The sequence below is a fragment of the Lissotriton vulgaris genome, chromosome 1_1, assembly GCF_964263255.1.
Source record: "Lissotriton vulgaris chromosome 1_1, aLisVul1.2, whole genome shotgun sequence".
Classification (NCBI taxonomy): Eukaryota; Metazoa; Chordata; class Amphibia; order Caudata; family Salamandridae; genus Lissotriton; species Lissotriton vulgaris.
The window spans coordinates 781,455,995-781,479,925 of record NC_141685.1 but is presented as its reverse complement, the minus strand read 5'-3'; the positions used below and the strand labels follow the sequence as shown (position 1 = coordinate 781,479,925).

The 23,931-nt window shown below is 44.2% G+C and overlaps 1 protein-coding gene across 1 annotated transcript in view; it reads left to right on the top strand.

Annotated features, from left to right (window-relative positions):
* The first annotated feature begins 4,554 nt into the window (after positions 1–4,554).
* The window catches only part of LOC147747816 (uncharacterized), a 54,364-nt gene continuing 34,987 nt past the window's right edge, over positions 4,555–23,931 (top strand). Inside the window, exons 1-3 of the mRNA XM_086936365.1 lie at positions 4,555–4,635; positions 5,879–5,953; positions 6,871–7,008. Coding sequence (XP_086792491.1) covers positions 4,555–4,635; positions 5,879–5,953; positions 6,871–7,008 — 294 coding nt within the window. The remainder of the gene's footprint in view (positions 4,636–5,878; positions 5,954–6,870; positions 7,009–23,931) is intronic.

The following is a 23,931-nucleotide window of genomic DNA, read 5'->3' as shown; positions in this document are numbered from 1 at the left end:
TAATTTTAACCCCTACGCTGTCCAACGCTTTCCCTACTGTTGCACCCACTGGAGTGGGAACAGTAATTTTAACCCCTACGCTATCCAACGCTTTCCCTACTGTTGCACCCACTGGAGTGGGAATAGTAATTTTAACCCCTACGCTATCCAACGCTTTCCCTACTGTTGCACTCTTTGGAGTGGGAATAGTAATTTTAACCCCTACGCTATCCAACGCTTTCCCTACTGTTGCACCCACTGGAGTGGGAATAGTAATTTTAACCCCTACGCTGTCCAACGCTTTCCCTACTGTTGCACCCACTGGAGTGGGAATAGTAATTTTAACCCCTACGCTATCCAACGCTTTCCCTACTGTAGCACCCACTAGAGTGGGATTAGTAATATTAACCCCTACGCTATCCAACGCTTACCCTATGCTTGCACTCTTTGGATTGGGAATAGTAATTTTTACACTATTATTATTGTACGTTAATAAGATTGGCTAATATTTAATTATATTTTGTTACTATATATATATATGTTTTAAGAAATATGATTACATTTTTGTTTTACTTTCAATAATTATTTTATTATTATAAGTTAATTTAAGTATTTATAAGTATATTTTAGTTATTATTTTTAATATTAATTTAATTTAACATTGTTTTTAATAAAGTCGATATTTTTTACAACTATATTTTTGTAAACGATATTTTAAACTCGATATTTTTGTACTTACCTGTTTGTACATAGAAAGTCGATATTTTGACTGTCTATATTTTGTCAACGATATTTTTGCAGGTCGATATTTTGTCATTCGATATTATTTCAGTGATCCGTTTATGAGATGTCTTTTGAGTGTACCACAAGGCATTCCATCTCAGTTTGTACATGAAAAGTTGGGGGCAGGGTATGTATCAGATTTCATGTGCCTTCATCCCCATTTACTTTGGCTTTCAGTTTGACCGAAGGATGAGGTAAATTTAAATAAGCTAATTGTTCATCACAGTGCGTGCCTGGTCAATATACCTCTTTTGTCAACTACGATTTTTAGACAAGTAAGACCAGCGTTATTATTTTTTATCAACACCTCAAATGTTTTTCTTTTTTACATAGTTTTAATAGGGGTATAGAGATGGAGATAATAAGGCTTGTGGTCGTACAATGTCTCACTTTATGGTGTGCCTTTTTCCACTTGTTTTTATGCTCCATTTTTTGAGGCTGTATGTGGGCGAGCTGTAAATTGTCAACAAAGAACGTAAGGACACAGGAGAGGCGAGACAGGAATAAGCATTATTTTTCTCCAGGCATACCTTCAATGCCAACTGTCATAAAGAAGAAATTTGACTGTGGTTTCTCCTGTTGTGGAAGAAACAGTTCTTTATATGAAAATAGAGCAAACTCTTTTCTTCACTTTTGTGAGCTGGGTTGATTTATTTGGGTTTGGCTTTCTTTGCCTGTGTTTCCCTCATTTAGCTCACCCTTTTCTCTCCCTCTTGCATTTTACATATTTATTTAAATAAATGTATATTTACCTATTCCACCCATTCATCTGCCTGGCCTATCCCTTCATTTACGTATCCTGCTACCTCATAACCTGTTGCACTCCTTCACTGAAATGTCTCACTCTTCCTGAACATGTTCAGCCCACTCATTTAATCATCCCACCCCCTTAATTACTGGATCCAGGGTTTAATTTGCATGCCCCACCCCTTCATTCGCCCATCCTCTCCCTTTATCTACCAGTTTCACACCATCGTTTATCTCTTCTATTACTTCATTTGCTTGTTTCCCTCCTCCAGTTATCCATTCCACACCTTACATTGCCTGGTACACTCATTTACATGTTCCCAACTTTCATTTTCGCATTCCACTCCATCCTTTACCTGTTCCATTCATTCACCTGTATATTTCAAATCACCACCACGGTAACAAAAGCTTTTTGGGGCCTATTGCACAATTTACTTTTACTTATATTACAGTAGATCTGTCTTTCTGTCATTAATATATATTTTGCACATATGTAGATGTTAACTCATTTTTCAAACCCCATTATGAAGCAAAAACCCATTATGTGACTATAGTTCCCCTCATGAGTGTAGAGTGCTGGGCACAGAATCTCGGGTAGTGTAGTCTGAGTCTGCTGTTGCTGCAGGTGTCGAGTCATTTGCAGGGTATTCATACTGAACTGGACCCAAACTGTACCAGCAGACAGTCTGGTCCACCTCTTCAATTACAGGCTCCACCCCCTCATTTACAGGGCCCGGCCCATGCGTGAACCTGTTCCACCCTTTCATTTACCTGTCCCGCTGCTTTATTTACTCACTTAACTCTTTTGGTTACCTATTTCACCCTTCATTGACTTTTCCACCCTTGCATTTACCTGTTATAGCCTATCACTTGCCTGCTTTGCCTATTTGTTGACCTGTTCCACCCATAAACTGTGTCACCTATTGGAAAACATGTTTTTTGAGGGCGCATCTGTTGCACAGTTTCTGTTTCTACTCGGAAAGTATTTGTAAATTCAGAATTTGTGATTCATGCACAAATTTGTGCACTCTTTCTCCTCTATTTTGGAGCAAACACTACTCCTCTGAATTTTAAACCTCCCATGTCAGTGTAGACTTTTGAACTTCGAACTCCTGGCAGCCTCTGGTTTCTGTTTCTTTCATACTTCAGGAGTCGCCGACGGACAGCTTATACAAACTACCTTCGAATCTGAGGGGGCTGGACATCTGCTCAGTGTTAAAGCCAGTGTTGCTGAGACAAACAAAAGAAATGAGTTATAGTACTTCCGGGTCAGACTGATGTAAACTATATAAGTATAGAGCAAAAGAGCTCATGGCTAGCGGGACTACTGTAAACAGAATGTCCTAACCAAAATAAAGATGTGGTAGGTATTAAACGCAATTTTTCTGACACACAGAATCAATTTGACAGTGATTGTTTTGTTTGTTTCTTGATTTGCCTGGGAATGTTTTGATTTTTTCCTGCTTGAGATAGAAGTTATTCATGGGCTTATATTGAAGCAAAACTGTAGTATCTTGTTTACGTCTGAACCTCCTGGCTGAGGGATAGAACGTGTGACGTCAGCGTGTTCCAGATCACTGAGGCTTCAGTCGGGAGTCAGTTGGAGGGTTCTGAAGGAGACAGGCTGTGCATTTTATATCTTAGAAGTTAAGTATTTACATGTGTATGTAGATATTTGTCAGGCTGAGGAAGGGATGGGCTGAAAAACTATCACAGCTCCTTGGGGGTGCGTTTACTGGACGTTCTGGACCAATTAGCTGTTTACATAACAAACCTGTTGAGGTGTGCCTGTCTACATGTGCAGAGTGAACTTTCCAGAGCCCTCTGCTGTACTCTAGTGTATCAGGAGCATGCGTGTGTATGTTCTTTCACTAACTCTATTTTACAAATACAGAGTGGATTATTTGCTTATTCTGTTCCCTTATTTACCTGTTCCACCACTTCATTCACAGGTATTACCCCTTCATTTGCCTATGTTACTACTACATTTCCTGTTGCACCTCTTCATTTATCTTTTTAAGCCCTTAATTTAAATGGCCCACTGCACCAATTACCCGTGTCACCCCTTCCATTACATGATCTGCCTTTTCCACCCCTTCCTTGTCCTGTTTGAACCCATAGATTTCCTGCCCACCTATTCATTTATCGTGTCTCTTCCCTCATTTACCAATAAATAGCACAACATATTTTTGCACATCCAATATTGTATATTTTGCACCTGTATATATAATGTGTGAGAACGCTACTCCACCTGCTTGCGAATCATACACATTTTGGGGCTTATTTACAAGCCTCTCGCACCAGCTGCGCCGTGTGCTGGCACACATTTACAAGGCCACGCAGAGTCACCTTGCGTGGCTTTCCATGGCTTTGTAAATAAGACCCCTTTTCATGCACCACTTTGCGTGAAATGAGCATGCCATTGGTACTGCTGTGGGTGTTCCCAGGCAACATGGTGGAGTCTGACACATTCCCAGATTTCCAATATCTGCAAAAACCCAGGAATGCGTCAGAATCCTATGCCTCCACAGGTGAGGTATAAGGAGGCGCAACAAGGAGAAATACTTTTATTTCTCCTAGTTTTTCCTCTTTCAATGTGTGCTGTATTCTGCAGAAAGAGGAAAAAGCCACTTGTGATTGCTTTTCTGAAGGAAAGTGCCCCTTTCTACACAAAAAGGATCAGCCTCACAACATAGGCACCCTTGCACCACGGGTGCCTGCATTGGCACGTGGCAGCCAATGGTGTGCAAGCACAGGGGAAAGCACAGGGATGCGTCATATTGTTGTAAATATGATGGATCTCTGTGCTTTTAAAAGTATGCAGCTTGGTGCATCAAAATGGCTGGCGACAATGACATGAGTCATTTTGATGTTAATGAGGCACTGCGCGCATGCAGATTTTGAATTGTTTCTACTTCAAAATCGTTTAGTCTTTTAGGAAGTAAACAGTGCGTTCATGAATTTTCAACCCACCATATGAGTTTAGAGTGTTGGGTATGAAAGTTTTGGAAACATCAGTGGTTTTATTGTTCTCTTTCTGCAGACATGCCAATATTACTGGGACATTCCAGCAAACTTTCCAGTTTGGATCTGAGTACTGAGGAGGACAGGTCCAGCGACAATGAGGTACAACACTGTTTGATCAGCCAGAAGTAAAACATGAGTGTACAGTAAACAGTATAGGGGCTTTGAGACTGCAAAAAGCATATACATACCGTCACCAAAAGACAAATGCTTTATGAGACAACATTTTTGGTGATGCTGGGGGTGAGATTCCATTAAGGAGGTATTGTCCTATCCCTACGAATCCTTTTCTCAACTTTTGTTAAAAAAGTACATTTTACACTTGTACCTAGGTCGTTTGCTTGTTCCATTCTTGTTCCACCCTTTCATTTACAGGTTCCACACTCTCCTTTATCCATTCAACTATTTGTCCCACTTTTTCATTTACCGGTTCCATTCTCTCCTTTAGTCGTTCCACAAATATTTTTAGCTGTTCCACCTTTTTATTAACATCTTCCCCCCGCTTCATTTTGTCATTCCACGCTTTTATTTACCAGTCTACCCCTTTATTGACCGGTTTCATCCTTTCATTTACTGGTTGCCTTCTCCACACTCTCCTTTACCCATTCCACCAGTTCATATACCTGTTCCATGTCTACATTTATGCTTCCGACCCCTTCATTTACCCTTTCCTATATATGACCCCCTTGCTAATAGTTATTTCCCTGTTCCAAAAATTCATTTGCATTTTCCACCCTACAGTTACCCATCAACTGCAATATATGCTCTTTGGACATGTGCGTAGGGTGTATGTTGCACATGCACATATGTAGCATGTTTGCATCTAAGAGCTACCTGTTTGTAATTTGTGAACACTTTGGGCCCGATTCACAAAGATAAAGTTAGACCAAAAGTCTAACTTTACTACTTTTCGGTATTCACAAAGGTACAGTTAAACCAACTGTCTAACTTAGATCAAAAGTTTGACTTTAATACCATTCAGTATTCACAAAGGGTAGTTACTACTAGTAAAATTAGCCTCTTTTTCTAAGTTTACCTCTGAGAATTCCCGAAAAGTAGTAAAGTTAGACTTTTGGTCTAAGTTTACCTTGGTGAATACCGAGAAGTAGTAAAGTTAGACTTTTGGTCTAAGTTTACGTTTGTGAATACTGAAAATTGTAAACTTACACAAACAAATAAGTTTACCTTTGTGAATTGTGCCCTTTGTGCCTACACAGACTGATGGTTTCCCATTTCGATTCAATAAGAAGCTAAAAACACTTTTGTGAATGTAACGTACTGTGTGAGTGTAGAATAATAAACATGAGCTCTTTACAGTCTTGATAATTGTCTTCTTCTCTTGCAGCAGTTGCAGGGTGCTGGGCAAAATCTTTCTATTATGCTGGGCACTGAAAACACCATGAATCAGACTAAACTTAAGGTCAGAGTTGATAAAAAAAGAGGTTTAAGAGTACCTGACTTGATAGACTGAAAGCATGTGATTGTGAAATGAGACGGGATAGTAGCGGTTAATCCTGGGCGTAGTTCGCGCAGTAGCGCTACGCGGAGCTACGCGAAGTGCACTTCGCACTACGCAAGCTACGCGTAGCTACGTGAACTGCATAGTGCGGTAGGGAAAATGCTGTTCGCACTGATTGCACAGTGCCGAATGCTTGTCCGCACTGTGCAATCATTGCAAACGGCATCTTGAACAGTGCAGGCGGTCGTTTTCTGATGCTCGAGTAGATTTGTATTCGAGCTGCAGCTTTCTCAACGAGGACTGGTAGTTTCTCATCGCCGCCGGTTGTGAGCTTACGCGACCACTCGCAATGAGAAACCTGACCTCCCCGCATTGAGAATCTCACCAGGAGGTTTATTTTCCACACTCCCAGTCAGGAACTTGATGTTGCTGATCACGAATGAGAAAAAGGCTCACGGGATGGTGATTTTGCTTGCTCGCAGTTGCCAACTTGACGTTGAGGACCGCGAGTGAGTAAAAAATGCCTGCTACGCTACGCGTTTTTGCACTGTGGTACGTGCAATTCACGTAGCGCGTAGTTGCCCAAACTACACAAACTCCACAAGTGTAACGTAATGTTCCGCCCAGGGTTAGTAGCGGTGGGAATGCACTAACTACAGACAGCTTTAGTACTTTGTTTTGCGCATATCTCTTTCATTGAATGTTTAAATTGCACTATATGCTGTGTTTTTTTTGCTCCAAGTCTAACACAGGTTTGCCTGTTCTCCATCAGTGTGGCTTGCTTAACTACATTGACCTCACGCAAAGAATGAGCAATGTGAACAATTTTTAATTTTGGACATGGTAATTAGCTTCTTGTCCAAAATTTTCTTCTGCAGGTGTTGGATATTAGAGCTCAAAATCAAATAATTGGTCAGGAAACTAAGGATCTCTTGGAGTTTGATAAAAGATGTGGTGGAGATGTGAAAATTGAAGTGGAGCGAAGTACGATGGTGCCTGACGTGGTGAAAAAACCTGTTGTAAGTATATAAGATGCTGGAGTCATTTGGGTGCATGGTTCCAGTAACATAAGGTCCCTATCCCAGACAAGACAATGTGGGCATTAAGTGCATTGGGACGTTATTCATATTGGGAGGTTCATCAAAGTGAAAGTGTGCATTAGGTGTATGAGAGAACCAAGAGAGGAAGGATCTCTTTAAATACTGTGGAAGATTCATAAAAAGAGCCACATGAGACCCGAGTGTTGGACATAGGAGCTACACAAGGGAGGAGGCTTTACTTATGCATCATCTGTGGTCTTTGATCCTGAACAGTGCTACTATGCTGTATTCAACAGTACAGTGAGGGGTCTGATGAACAGTCTTAGGAAGAAGCAAAAAAAAGATGATGCTTACAATTTTATTTAATCACAAGCAATCGCTAGGGAGCCAAGTAATACTTTTGGGATACAGGAATACCATGGGATTCCAAGTTTAAACCTATGGTCTCCAGAGAAGTTGGGAAATTACTTTGGGAACCAGGCATTCACATCAGAATTCCCCATTGTCCTGTCCTTTTTCACCTGGACACATTATCGGCTTTCCAGATCTTAAACCCTATCCTTTTTTTAAATTCTAGACCCTCACATCAAGATCGGGGAAAAATCTATATGGCTTCAACAAATGAGCCATTCTGTGTTTCTGTGGGGGATAGAAGGTCTTGATGAAACAATCTAAGAACTAGGATTAAAACTGGAAATCCTTTGGAACTCGAAACAGCAAATCATTGGGAATGTCTTACTGGAATTGACATTACATGTCACAACTTGACTGCTGGAAATAAGAGGGGGCTGCTGCCTGCTGGGCATTGCGTGGGGAAGTCTGGAGATGAAGGACCAACATTGCTAACAAGCACCCACTGATTACACCACGAGGAAGTCCCGGGGGAAGGAGGCAAGAGGGAGTAATTACCTCTGGGGCTGATGCAGTGAAAAGCTACCATATATATTAATGCTACCAATGGCCTGACAGCACGTTATAGTCAATGGGGCGCACAAAAACAAAACTGAGGCCTCATCAGCGAGTGCGAGATTGCGCTCCCGTCCTCCAGGACCTCTCCTGCAAGGTCTGTGCAGGATGATGGCGACATGCCTCGACCAGACAAACTAGACACGCTTCTGCTAGAAATTCGACAGTCCAGCGCAGCTATTGCCCAACAACTGGGAAAGATTTCTACTGACCATAGCTTATTGAAAGAGAACCATAAGTAATTGGCAGATCGGGTGAAAACCGCTGAAGTAACTTTGGAACTAACAGCGTCCAAGGTCAGAGAAAAAAAGCACAGATCTCCCAGATGTATCACCAAATTGACACCCGAGGGAAGGTCTTGGCAAAACAATCTATGAATAGTGGGCCTCCCAGAGGGCACAGAGGGACCGAAGCCCACACTGTTCAGCGAAGAATGGCTTAGGAAGACAGTGGCTCCCACTGGCCTGTCTGACTTGTTCACTGAGGAACAGGCACACCGTGTATCTGCCAAGAAGCCTATCCCTGGTGCAAACCCCAGGCCAATAATAGCCAAAATTCTGAACTTTAGGGGGGCGTGGCTAGCAGCCAAATGAAATGGCCACTGCCTAATGGAGCTCCGAGACCTCTTCCGAAGTCTCTGACAATCCAGGCAATAATCCACATCTCCTGCTGATCGATGAGCGGAGGCACAAGCATTAGACTGCACCCGGCAGACAGCGACCGTCCCAAATTGGGACAAAAGCAATAAGTGCTGATGCAGCACCGGGTGGAAGAACAGCAGCCTGCGCGAGGGGGAGAAGCCGGGGCCTCAAGTTCATGGAGCGCCAGTGTCAAGTGAGTCAGACTCGGTGGGGTCCCGGGAGCTGCCTTCAACAATTGACTTCAGGCATCTGGAGACTATCGGGAGCACTGGCCGGGGCAGCGGTGCCCTGGGCTTACATTTCTGACCCAGCCGGGCCTCTGCGGGCTTCTTCTTCCAGAACTCCCCTCCAACGGCTGAAACACTGCCATGGCCCACGGAGGGGTGAAGACCGAGACACTAGCCCCAGTACAGCAGACACCGGCACACGATCAGCGTGGGTGCTGCACCAGAAAGTAGAAAGGTCAAAACAACTACTGCCCTCCCCCCACCCTTGTTCAATATCAGTCACTGACTCACTGCAGCAGAGGGCCGCTTGCACGGCGAGCGCCCGGTGGGGGTGGTGGTACCGATTAGCATACCTGACGGTGTAATAGCACCCAATACATGGTGAAGAGCCTCAACTGCAGGAGGGTGTATGCCGGCTGGCCCCAGGACGCACGCAGTGGGACCCACTGGCATAAAAATACCCTGCACAAGCGACAGTGTGGGGCAGAGCCTAGCATTGCGACGAAAGGGGCGGCCGCAGATTCTCCGCTTGGGGGCAGAAAACCCGAAAGGCCGCAGGGGACACAGAGTTTCCTTGGCAGGCAGCAGTAAGTACTACTGCCAGATTGTACCCCAACAGCGCAGCACAACGCCAGGAGTGAGGATGGGGTGCCGCGGACAACGCAATATCCAGCAATCCAAATTAGAGAAGTTTGCCTACAGTAAAGATCAGCAAGATTTATTAGGACACCCAACCCGACATGCAGTGGAAGCACCCGCGGGAGACGGGCCAGAGGTCACGCTACAGGACATACGTACCACTCTGAACAAAGTGCATACAGCATTGGATGGGAAAATTGGCACAGTATCATCCGAACTCTCCCTGCTCAGAGCTGATTTCAAGAACATGAGTGCCAGAGTCAAGGAGATAGAGGCAACCACTGAGAACTTGTGTACAGAGACCAAAGAACTCCAACGACAAGTGCGTCAATTGGAGACAGAAACCAAGGTACTTTACGACAAACTCAATAATTATGAAGGCCGGTTTCGGCGCAACAATGTTCGCATAATTGGTTGCCGAAGGGTGCAGAGGGACGGGCAGCTGACCTATTTGTAAAGGAACTCATTCAGCAACGCCTACAACCCAAAGGACTTCCAAATTATTTCTCTGTGGAAAGGGCACACCAGGTCCCTGGAGGCAGACTGAGACCAGGGGCACCCTCTAGCCCGATCCTGGCCCACATTTGTGATTTCAGGGACTGAGATACAATTTTACAAACTGCACGGATTGCTCCGCCAGTCCGCTTCGAGGACAAAACTATCACCTTCTTTCCCGACTACACGGCAGCAGTCACCAAACAACGCCGTACGTTCCTGGAGGTTAAGAAAGAACTTAGGAAGAGGGAGCTGAGATACTCCATGCTGTACCCGGTGCATCTGAGAGTGGAAGCGGAGGGTAAGGTGTGGTTCTTTAATACACCGGAGAAGGCCCGGGACGTGCTGGAGGGGTGGTTCCCGGCAGCAACATCAGGGAAACATCACAGCAGACTGCGCCAAACGTTGGAAACAAGTGCACAGCCTGAATCTAAGTCTACTTTAATAATGCAAGGCGATTTACCTGAGTAGCACTGACCGGACAGGTACCAAACCTAAGATTGTACTGTGGCTTGAACAAAGTAGCGGTTTCTTCACCCAATGGCTTACGACATTCACTTGCGATGAACACACCTACCACTCTAGAAGTGCCCAGGAGAGGTGGATGCAGCCATACATGGACATCTCACTGAATACTACTACTACCACACGCTCACTTGTTTTAAGGTGTTGAATTGAGGATTAAATCAATCACTGCTTCATGATGAGATGAGGGTGGGTTGGAAGGAGGGCCCGAACCCCACTAAGGTAACTGGGAATGGGACGTAAGCGCTCTGCAATGTTAGGGAGGCGGGTAGTTTCAAGTCCGTCAAGCAGGGAGGCAGGGAAGGACATTTTCTAAGGGGAACTAAACGTTTCAGGAATGCAGTTTCTTTTGTTGGTATTGTTGTAATGGTTGAAGACCTGCAAACAATGAGACATAGTCTCTGTGAGAACTTATGTACCTGTAACCTCAAATATCCGGTCCATGACAGGGACCCAGATCATGTAAGACCTCACCTAACCCAATGACGCAACGCACCATAACACCAGCGCTATCATTTATCTCTTGGAATGTTAATGGTCTAAGAGTCAAGGTAAAGAAGGGGCTGGTGTTGCAATATCTAAAACGCAGGGACGCAGGGACCCAGCAGTCACACTGCTACAGGAAACACATTTAGTGGGGTCCACGTGTAAAGCACTGGACCGATGGGGGACTAAGCTCACATTGCATTCAGAATTTACCTCACCATCCCCAGGGGTGGGAATCCTGGTTAGAAAGCAATTCCCTCCTATTGTTCACCACACCTTCAAAGATGATCAAGGTCGGTTTGCTGCGACCTCGGTCCAATGGGAAGGCCGTCGAATTAACCTAGTGACAGTGTATATCCTACCAGCCTTGCACTCGATGGCCATCCAGGCCTTGGGCACATTCTTGCTTTTACTGCCAGAGGGTGATTTGATACAGGGGGCGACTTTAACATGACGTTAGATGATGCAGTGGGCCGTACACCCGCCCGACCTCAACACCATCTTAGATCATGCTTGGCTGATTTCCTAGAGGCACATGGCTTGCTGGACACTTGGCGGTTTCAACATCCACACATGAGACAATATACTTTCCACTCAGGGGCGCAAAATAGCCTCTCCCGCATAAATTACATAATTACAGAAACGGACGAAATGGAAAGGTTTGGGGTGGTCTTGTATCTACCCAGAGGAATCTCTGATCACTCCCCAGTGATGGCGGAGTTTAGATTACACGCCCCCACACAGCGTTGTGTGTACCCCATATATCCGGGATTCCTACACAATCCTAAGATTAGGAAAGCTCTGATAACTACAACAATGCATTACTTCAAAGAAAATGAGGCTGCCGTCTCCTCTCCGCTAATTTTATGGGAGGCATACAAACCAGTCCTACCGGGGCAGGCCATCTCGCTTATTGAAGGTCATAAAAAAAGACAAGAAAAAAGAGATGTAAGCCTTAGAACAGGAGGTGCACCATTTGGAGTTCTAACATGCCGGGAACCCCTCAGATGCCAACATACATAGATTGCATGTGAAACAACAGGAATATAAAGAATACTATGGGCAGATGCCAAAATCTGCATAACGGCAGTTCAACATAGGGTCTACGAATCAGGGGACAAAGTCTGCAAACTTCTTGCTTGGTTAGATAAGAGGGATCGGGCGACCAAATGGGTGGCGGAGCTCAGATCGGAGAACGGGGAATCAACATCAGACCCGCAAGAAATAGTGACTGCGCTGGCCGCACATTTTGAACGGGTGTACACGTCCACAAACACAACCGCAGTTCAGTAAGCGCTCCACTTTCTTCGGGACATACGCATGCCGATGCTCACGTCAGAGGAGGTCTAAGGGCTCGATGTAGACATCACAGTAGATGAGCTCAAGGTGGCCATCCACAAGCTACAGTCGGGCAAGGCCAGCGGCCGCCACAGCATCCCAATAGAACTATATAAACGCATAGCTGATAAGGTGGCCCCCTACCTGTTGAAAATGTATGAAGCAAGCCAGGCCCAAGGCGAGCTTCCTAGAGATCAGCGTATGGCTACCATAGTTGCCATCCATAAACCTGGCAAACCAGTTGCGGAGTGCGCATCATATCGGCCGATATCGCTGATTAACACAGAGGCCAAGATTTTGGCCAAAATGTTTGCGCTCAGATTGACCCCCTACCTCACTAAATTGGTCCACCCGGACCAATCGGGATTCATTCCTGGAAGGAATACAGCTATGAGCCTTCGGTGCATGCATTGTGGGACAAAAGCATACTTTACGGGAGGAAGCAGCAGTCCTGTCTCTTGACGCAAAAATTGACTTTGACTCCATGGAAGGGGCGTTTCTTTTCGCTGTCCTCCAACATTTGGCGTTTGGGTCTAAATTCTGTTCCTGGGTACGCCTACTGTTTGCTAACCCTATCGCACATGTGGTGGCTGATGGACACATCTCACAGGGATTTGCTCTGGGATGCGGGACGGGCAAGGTTGACCGCTGTTGCGACTTCTGTTCGTACTGATCCTGGAGCCATTGGTTGCCTGGATTAGGAGGGACCCAGTAATCCGGGATCTAAAGTGGAAGGAGGGATGGGAGGATCGTATCTCTCTCTCTGCAGATGACGTTCTGTTGTGTATAGCTTCCCCTACACAGACCCTTTATGCACTGCTAAACATCTGTGAGGTGTTTGGGACGGTATCAGGGTATACAGTTAATTGGGGGAAGTCTGTACTGTATATTCTGCATGGACCACCTCCCAAGCTACCTAGGCACTGTATGGTCAAGGTAGTAATAGATAGCTTTAAGTACCTTGGGATACATGTAACATCCGACCCAGACGAATTCGAGGTGCTCAATCTTCAAGCACCGTTACAGAGGCTGAAGCGAGATATCAAACATTGGAAAGCGTTGCCGCTCACCCTATTGGGCAGAGCGGCACTTTTTAAAATGATGGCATTACCCAGATTTCTCTATGCCCTACACAACATGCCCTGCTGAGTCCCTGACTCGTATTTTAGAGCAATGAACTCGGAAGTCACTAATCTCGTTTGGGATAGCAAGCCGGCAAGAGTGGCCGCAAGTAAACGAATTAGAAGTTGGTACAACGGGGTATCGCTGTTTCCAACGTCCGGGCATATTACTGGGCCTCACAACTGACAGTACTCAATCAGTGGATTCATGCACCTGACACCGCGTACCGCTTAGACAGAGTAGCTCTGGGAACGGGAGGAGTCAATAGGGTACTCTACAACAAACAGAAAACAACGGTGATAATGCATAAGATTGTTAGAGGCACCGACCCGCGCTGTATGCGCCAATGTGACGAATTAGACACATTTTATCACAATCTGTGGGAGTGTCAGCTGAATACACTATACTGGACAGCAGTGATGGATACTATCACAGAGGTCAGCGAGAACCCAGTCCCGCTTAACCCCAAACGTTGCCTATTGAACATATGGGAGCCAACGGACTTCAACCACACGGATTGCAATTGGTGATAGCTAAGCGGAATATAGCTCAGAAATGAGGGGCGGCACAAGCCCCAACCCTGGCAGAGTAGTGCAGGGATATGGACATGATCATGGTGGCTGAGAAGGCTATGTATATTCACAGAGGGTGCCCAAAGAAATTTGGGAAAATATGGGGCAAATGGAATGCCTATAGATGCCACATATGTAGCCTTCCTGTTGTAGATCGAGACTCGGATGATGAGGTATAAAAATCAAAACTGAGAGAAAATGTATATTACTGTCTACGATGATGACTAGTGTGACATTGTCAAAGCATTATCTCCTTCATAAGAAATTTAATTGCAGCTCTTGTGATATGTACGATAAAATTTAAAAAGAAAAAAAAAGAGTCTGAACTTTAGAGACCGAGATCTCCTTTTACAAAATGCTCGCACTAATGGCCCAATTTCGATCGATAATGCCAAAGTCTCGATATTTCCAGACTACACGATTGAAGTTCAAAAGAAACGCTTTTTCTTTCTTAGGAGTCAAATCAAAGGCACGTATTGTGGGCCTGTCTTTTGCACTCTTGTTTCCCGCAAAGTTAGAAATCCTTCACGAGCGGCACTCCTATTTCTTTGACACCCCGGAGAGCGTCTGGGAATGGTTGGACAGAAAATTCCCGACTCGGAAGTGGGTACCGAGATGGAACATGTCAGAAGTCACAGAGATCACAGGGTCAACACAGGGGAGGACTCACCATCCAGGAGGACTCCTCCGGGGGCCCCATTCCTGCAGGCTGTACTGGAGGGTCGACTCGAGGCACTCCGCACGGCCATTACCTTATGGGTCACCTGCCCTCCAATTATCACCAGCCCCTTGGTAGAGGTGACGTCGGACTTTGACTCTTGGGGGGCGTTGCTTTATTCCCATCTGAATCTACGCAACTGAGCAGAGACCTGTTGGGCTGATACTGAAGCATACTATTGGTTGTTGATGATGGGGATATGCTTATATTACAGTTACCAGTCATGCTAATGTTGATGTTATTGCTGTAATTGGGCATATGGGTGTGCTGCTCTGTCTTCTAAAAAGCATTGATTGTCATAGGGAAATTGTCTGTTGATAGAATATGTTATTTGCAACAACTGATGACAGGGATAGTGTAATTTGCTATACTGTTTTTATCTAGGGTCTGGGCGGCACAGTACCGGATACTGTGTTTGTTGCACTACCACATAACTGTCACATTGATAGCTCACCCTATCAGCAAAAGCACTGTTTTTATCATAACATTAAGTTCATAGTTTAATGTTACTGTTTTGGTCGGATGATGTTGTCTCATTGGACCGTGTATTGGGAAGTTGATCATCTAAACTGCTTGGTACTGGTGTGTAGGTCTGTGGGTTTCCGGGAACCGGGGGGAAAACTTCTTATATTGCTGATTGATTTTAAATGTCTACAGTAGTTGACCGTTATACTCTCATAACCTGGAACGGGCTTAGTCCACAAACGCCATAGAGTGTTGGCACAGTTACATAGAAGGTGGGTGCAAATAGTATGCCTGCAGGAGACTCACCTGGTATCCTCTGAACTTCCCAATTTACAGAGGAAGTGGCGAGGGCATGTCTATGCAGCTACTTACTCCTCATTGTCACGGGCTGCTGCTATGTGGATACGGACGGGGGTTCCCTTTTCTTTGCAAGATAGCAAGATTGATGACCAAGGCAGATATGTATTGCTACAGGGTACATTGGACGGGAAGCAAATAGTCCTTGGGTCGGTGTATGAGCCTAAAATTGATCAGGAGGCATTTCTCACTCGTCTAACAATAGCCATAGCCGACTGGATGCAATACCCAATGGATGTGGGGTTGGATCGCTCACATCCTCCGCTGCCACGAACAGTGATATGCCAGCAAGCGCTACAAAGCTGGATGTCGGGGTGGGAATTGGCAGACATTTGGCGTTTACACAACGAGGATGTGCATGAATATTCCTTTTTCTCTCACCCCCATGGTTTGCACTCCCGATTAGATAGGTGCCTATGTACACCAGCCCTTATCTCACATGCTGCACATACTACCTATCTAGGCAAGACTATATTGGATCATAATCCCCTTGAGCTGTCCCTCTCTTGGGGCCGAACCCTGTCCCCCATCCCAACATGTGCCTACAGCCCCAACTGTTGGAAGACCAGGTGTTCAGAGACACTATAGCCACAGCAATCACATCTTATTTCGAAATTAATGAAGGAACAGCAACCACAAGGTCGATCGAGTGGGAAGCCTTTAAAGTGCAGATCTGGGGGGTATCTATGAGCATAGTGGTTTGGGCCAGGCGTGGGATTTCTCATGATATTACAGAATTAGAGGCGTCACTGGAGGCATTGGAAACTGAAGCTCGAGTGGATGCATGGGGAAGTGTACGCTTCAGGAAGCCAGGATAAAATACGCTGAACTCCTGGAACGTTTACGTCTAATTGATCCCCACTCTTACACAGCTCGGACGCACACAGAAGCGAACCGACCTGGCACATTTTTGGCCCACATGACAAGACCCCAACCATTCCCTACGCCCGTACTGGCAGTATATAACATCAATCAAGATTTAATGACTATGCAGATAGGGGTTAATGAGGCAGTTCATGACTATTATGCCCGCCTTTATGCGGCTCCCCCTCAGGTCCCTCCAGAAAACCTGAATGTCTTTTTAGCGAATATCCCTTTACCGGTTATTCCACATCATACTAGGAAGACACTAGCTGCTGACATTACAATGCCAGAAATCCGTGTGGCAATAAAGGATCTTGCTTGTAATAAGACCCCAGGCTCTGATTGGCTCCGGATATAATTTTATTCTACATTCTCCGAGCAATTAGTCCCTAAATTATTGCAACTATACACCACATCCCTAGAGGTAGGTACCCTGCCCCCCACAACCAAGGAAGCGATAGTGACGTCCCTAATGAAACCGGGTAAATAACAAGTGGATCTTTCTTTGTTCAGACCCCTATCTATTCTGAACACCAAAAATAAAATATTGAGTAAACTGTTAGCAATACCATTTCTCCCGTGTCTTATACATACGGATCAAAACAGGTTTGTTCCCCATCGCAACATTTCACTGAACATACAACGCCTCTTCAATCTGTTCCATACAGCCCAAGTTCCCTACCCAAGGGCCGCATGCTTGTCAGTAGACATCCGACAGGCCTTCGACTCATTGAGTTGGCAATATATGATAGCAGTGCTGAGGAAATATGGCATTCCCCAACAGTATTGTCACTGGGTTGAATTATTATACACCGCACTGACAGCTCATGCAAAATCAGGGTACAATATGATCCCCGCGTATAATATATATCGTGGGACACGTCAAGGATATCCCCTCTCCCCACTCCTGTTCATACTAGCTATAGAACATACAATTCAATATGCGCACACATGGTTTTCCAATAGGGCCAGCTACCCACTCAGTGGCATTATATGCTGATGACATGTTGCTGTATTTCAGGATCTGGGGGCAGACCTGACTGCAGTGGCGACGCTGGTGCATTAATATGGTTTATTGTCAGGACTTCAATTGAACGCATCACAGTCCATAGCGTATGTCTACTATGATACATGCCTTTTAACTGTCTAATGCTTTGGATCTGAGCAACTCAAAGTTGAACCTGTCCCTTTTAAGTATCTGGGTATCCAGTTTTACAGGAGCACGAGGGACATATTAGATGGGAACCTAATACGTGCCATTAATGCATAAAAATCGCAGGTTGCCTTCTGGAATAAATTGCCATTGTCCACAGCAGGGCGAATAGCAATAGGGAAAATGGTGATGCTCCCTAGGCTCCTATACTGCTTTGTTAATCTCCCTATAATAGTCTCGCCATGGGTTTTTAAAATGTTAAACTCCTTATTAATAACAATGATATGGGGTACTGGGCGCCATAGAATTAGCCTCGCCAAATTGCAGTTGCCCACAGCAAAAGGGGGTATGGGAGCACCAGATTTCAAGGCATACAACATAGTTAGCCAACTGCAGTGGCTAGCATATTGGCTGGCGGGGCATAATTTATCTGAAATTGGGTATACGCTCGCACAATTGCGGAGTGGAACACTGCAGATACTGCTTTCTCCAGAGCCGAGAAGACCGAAAGATATCCCTCTGTTGCTCCAAGTAGAGCTTGATTACTGGAAACACGTGTTGAAGTACACAAAAGTACCCATTCCATATGCTCCGAACATACCCTTATGCGGCCTTCCAATACCACATGGCCCATTAATTACGCATAGGTTGGCACCTTGGGTAGAAGGGGGAATCACGACTGTGGGCTACTTATTCACTGGTGGGCAACTAAGGCCCCACGATGAAGTGGTGCGGCCATATAGAGTTCCAAATACGTTATTTTTGGCTCATGCTAGCATTTCACATTTAGTTTGTAAGTACTGGATAGTTGATCAGTGCGAGTCCCCAAAATTTCACTTATTGCAAGCTTTGCACATAATGGGACATGGCAGACATTTGGTCAGATGGCTCTATAGAGGACTGAGAGAACACTTGGAGATTTCACTTTCACCCCTTTGTCAAAAATGGGAGGTGGATATTAATCTTGCGCTCACAGCAAGGAATGGGCAATAGTCCTTGAATATCCAAAACGGGTATCCCAAAATGTGCGGTTCAAGTTCATACAACTGGCCCTGTTGCATAGGGCATCTTTGCCGCCAGATAAGGTCCAAGCAATGTACCAACAAGCTCCCTCTCAATGCCCTCGTTGCCGCCTGCCCGAAGCTCATTTAACACATATGTTGTGGTCCTGCTCAGCACTGTAAGAGTGCTGGCGTGAGATTACTGACAGGTCAAATGAAGAGAAGATTGATTTGGCGGTCGCACTCACACTACATGAGACTAAATTCTAATCCCACCAAATACTTCATCCGAGTATTGACAACGGTTATTAACAAAGCTCTAGAAATGGGTACTATTAATGAACGAGATAAGAGATTCCTCATCAAAGAAAACCCCAGTACACCTTACCTGTACATGATCCCGAAAATTCACAAGAGCATGGATAAATCTCCATTCAGACCACTTGTGAGTGCCAGTGATTGTCATCTCCAACCATGTGTACAAAAAATGTCTACATACTTGCAAGACACCACCGATTTCTTAGTAAAACTCCAACAAATAGAGCTCAACGCAAACATTGATAATTTAATATTATGCACCATTGATGTGAAATCTTTGTACACCTCTATCCCGCATGATCCGGGCTTACAGGCGATGGAATCTTTCCTTTTGGAAAGTGAAAAAAATGAAGACTTGAAGATCTTCCTACTAGAATTGATGCACTTCACTTTGTACCATTGTTACTTCACTTGGCAAGATCAATTTTACACTCAATTATCTAGTACATCTATGGGGAATTGTGCAGCACCTGCGTGTGCTAATCTCTTCATGCATCGGTTTGAACTTGACCACATCTTGTCTAATACCATCTCGTCAGAGAATCTCATAACTTACTATCGGTACTTTGACAACATATTCCTAATCTGGGAAGGACTGGAAAGCAAGCTACCCCAGGCCATCAGTGAGATCAACGACATTGATGAATGCATTCAGTTCACATATACCCTTGACAAGCACAGAATTGCATTTCTTGATGTAGACATTTCAATACAAGACCACAATATAGTAACATCAGTATTTACCAAACCAACAGACCGCAATAATTTCTTAAATTTCTACATTTTTCATCAAATGAGCCTGAAGAAACACCTTCCATACTCACAATTACTTAGGGCAAGACCGATATCAGCTACAGATGAGTTGTATCAAGACAGCAAACAAAAGATATTGGTGAAATTCAGGCAAAGAAGTTATCCTAAATCTACTTTGCGACAAGCAGAGGAAAGAGCTAACCAAAAAGACATAACGGAATTACTCCAACCCAAAATTCAAACTGAGCAGAAAGCAGGTAACACAGTGTTCGTGTCAAAATACTCAACCAAAAGCACCAAAATCAAACAAACCATCTGTAAGTACTGGCCACTACTACAGTCAGAAACAGATTTCAAAGAAATATTCCAAGACTTTCCTATTTTTGCCTACTAGCGCCCAAAAAATCGGCAACAGTTATTGAAACAAAGGACAACATGCTTTGACTCCAATTACACTGGCACTATTCCCTGCCACAACTGTGGAAATTGTAATAACATCATTAAGGGCATTACTCTAATGCATCCGACTCAGGAGACTCCCATTAAATTACATGTTAAAGCCACATGTGATTCAAGCAACGTTGTATACTTGTTGAAATGCCCTTGCGGATTACCCTATGTAGGGAAGACAGAACGGAAAAGCCAAATACGCTTGACTGAACACAAAAGTAACATACGCTTGAAAAACCTCAAATCAACAGTTGCTGTACATTTTCTAGAGCAAAATCACCATATCAGCCAATTGGGCTATCTCATTTGTGAACAGGTTGAAATAAAAGAAGGCAGAGACAACAGGAATTTTTTATTACAATGAGAACTATACTGGATTCACAAATTGAACTCATTAAGTCCTAAGGGATTGAATGAATGTTTGGAGTACAGTTGCCATTTGTAATGCTACATTAATGATTATGCACATTGCTACGACTTCACTAAGTTTGTCTTTTTATTCATAAACCATGACTCCATGTCAATGTACTGTAACATCTTAATATTTGTTTCTATACATTCAAGTTTCAGTTAAATCAAGCTGGTTTTATTTTTATATACTGTCTCTTGTTCTTAGGTACACCACTTTGTTTTTAGGAATATCCTGTGTGACCACTTTGCATATTCTGGCACGTTTATTGACAAGCTGTGCACTTTTCACTCATTATATTAATCATGACGCCTTTTTTTAGACATATACGCGCACCTTTTTTCTTTTACTTTTTTATTGTCTTGCGCCATTCCACTTCACTTGGCAGTGTTAAACCGTACATTTTCGCTTATTGGACGTAGTCTGTTTTTAGTTACCATTGTCATTTCCGGTTCGCACTAACATTGAATTCCGGTTCATTATGCTGGTTTGTAACGCCACTGCGAAAGCAGACATACGCGTCACGCTCGTGTATGAGCATTTCACAGGTACAAACGATTTTATTTGTTTTGATTTTTTACCTGTTTTACTAGCTACGGCAACCGATTACTAGAGTCTATTGTTCACATACGCATTTAAAACTTTATCTTGCCGATGTAACACGCTCGTATGACGCTGTAACACACTCATTGAAAGTAGTAATTCACAGTGCATGATTGTTTGTTGGTGCACTACGTTCGGATGACCTCACATCTGTTCACTTGGGTTTTGAGCAATTCCTTTTTCCTCAGTCACCTTGCAGATGATAATGTACGTAGGGAATGTGGCACACTAGACATTATTGTACGTATGTCATGATGTTTCTAACAATCACATGAGCACTTCTATTTCCTTTAAGTTGACCTCACTTATACGGCGGAACACCTACCTCACCACTTTTGGGCTGCCCTTACTATCCGTCTTTACTTTATAAACGGTTCCTGGACCCAGGGTCATTTGGAATATTACTTTATTTTGTTTGCAGGGAGAACCCCCTGAGGAAGGGCTGGACCCAAAATGCATCGGGGGATATCATTGTGTCACCCTTGTGAAATAACATCATGACTGTGTTTGACAATCTAATTATTTGAAATATATGTATGAAAGCATCATTTGGAAATTTCACTGTTGGATTAGGAAGGCTAATAGACCGAAGTGAAACTCATTAAATGGATTTCTGATTGCTATTAAATGAATTTTTTTGCAAAGGAGTGCTTTAAGGAGCGTACCCGTCCAGAGGTGAAGGACACCATTTGATAATTACTGACAGTTTAACACAGTTGTCCGAACGACCCAATTCGAAAATGCTAGAAGCATGCTTGCTAGGTTCATCCCCCTTGCAACGGAAAGCAAAAGTGTTGCACCGATTCACAGACCTCTCTTTGATTCTGGCTAAGAGACTGCTTACACAGCAATGGAAATCTCATACGGCTCCGAGGGAAGGATGTTGGGAGAGGAAGTGATACGATGGGCCCAGCTGGAAGATGAAGCTCTCAAGAGGGAAGAATTTAGAGGGCTAAATCTCTGGACTGGTTTCAACTGCTGGAACAATTCAAAAGTAATGTCTCTTTTCATTGAGGCTGTGGGGGGTCTGTACTACCGTTATGTAAAGGGTTAATACACTTGAATGGGTATTGAAATGAATGGGACTGATGTCACTGTGGCTATCTTCTGTTTCCTTGTCTATCCGCCTTTGACCCTTCCACCCTCCCAATCCATTGCTCCCCCCTCTCAACCACCTCCTGAGCTACCTCGGGCCCCCCTCCTCCCTACTGTTTTTTCAAGGCCCAAGCGGCCTATATTCAAATGTAATGTAACTACCATGCGGACCAGCATCTTCCAGCAGGAGTTCATGGGAAAGTTCTTTTCATGGGTAAGAGGGGGGTCAAGTTGAGTGCACTGCGCCAAATAGGGTTTTTTTGTTTAAAAACAAATAAGATAAGACACAGATTTTTTGCATTCCCAAACATGGGAATTGTAGAATTGAAGGTTTTTTATAGTGAAATCTATGAGAGGAATTGTAATGTTATGCTTTCAATAACATATGCAGTAATACTACTAAATGTACAATGTAAAGTAGTCCCTGATACTATGTGATGCAATGTCATTAAGGAAAAGTAATAAAATGATGTGTTACATGTCAAAACTTGATACATTCTTGTTACAGATTTTACACATTTTGTCAAAATCAATTCATTATTGTTTGACTTGGCTTTTTCAGTGGGTTTACCCCCAGACTTTTGCTTCTTGGCCTCCTATTTCTGTTGATTTTAGGACTCTCTGCACTTTACCACTGCTATTCTGTGCTAAAGTGCATATGCAGCACTGATTGTGGCACCCGTACAAGCAGCTTTTCAAAGGAATCTCAGACCTCCCACTGCCATATCTGCACGCAGTTGTGACTGTCATGTCGACTTGGCAAGTGCACCCACTTCTCAAGCCCTAACCTTGCCTTTTCTTACATATAAGGCGCCAATCAGTTAGGCCCAAGGTACGCCTGTGGACAGGGTCAATGTATGTGAAAGGTAGGACATGTAGTGGTGTGTGAGACATATCCTGATAGTGAAATACAGTGTATTTTGTTTTTCACCATGGAAAGGCTAACTGTCCCATAGGATAGAATGGGAGGTAGTTTGTAACATCTTAAAAGTATAACTTCCCATTGGAACAAGTTAGAGGAATAGAGTTTAGTATGCCTGAACTCAGAATGTAAAAATGCATCTTGTAGTAAAGATGATTTTTATGTTTTTTGTTTGAAAATACCACTTTTAGAAAGTTGGTATTTTTGTGCTTAGCCATCTTGTGTGCCTCTGCTGGGTTGTGGATTGTCTGTCTGGCTTTGGAGTGACAAGGGCTAGGGATGTGCATTCTCTTCAGGCAGCCACTGAGGGGTCGAGGTGTATCCTGCCTTTCCTGGATGAGTCAGATCTGGGTTGAATAGACCTGGGCTGCATTTAGAGTAGTGGGAGGAGATTTATTTGTCCCTGAATGGGTCTGGAATGCCTTGGACAATGCTGTCTCCACCTCCTGTTGAGAAACTGGGCTAGAGTGGACCAAACTGGTTTGGACCGAGCACAGACAATCTCTGCCCAAGAGAACAAAGAGAAATCCAGTATAAATATTGGGGCCCAGACCCCAGGAACTTTGGAACTTCCTTGTATCAAGGAACCTGCCAAGAAGAAGGGCAGGAAGATCTTCCAGGAGGAGTACTGCCCCTTTGCTGTGTTTTTGCTTTGCTGGGTTGGCATGCAGTTGCTGCTTCTGCCTTGGGCAGTGAAAGGACTTGACTGAACTTTCTTCACTTGTCACTGAGTATCGACAAGGGCTTGAAATAGAGCTTACCTCCTGTTCACGAAGTCTC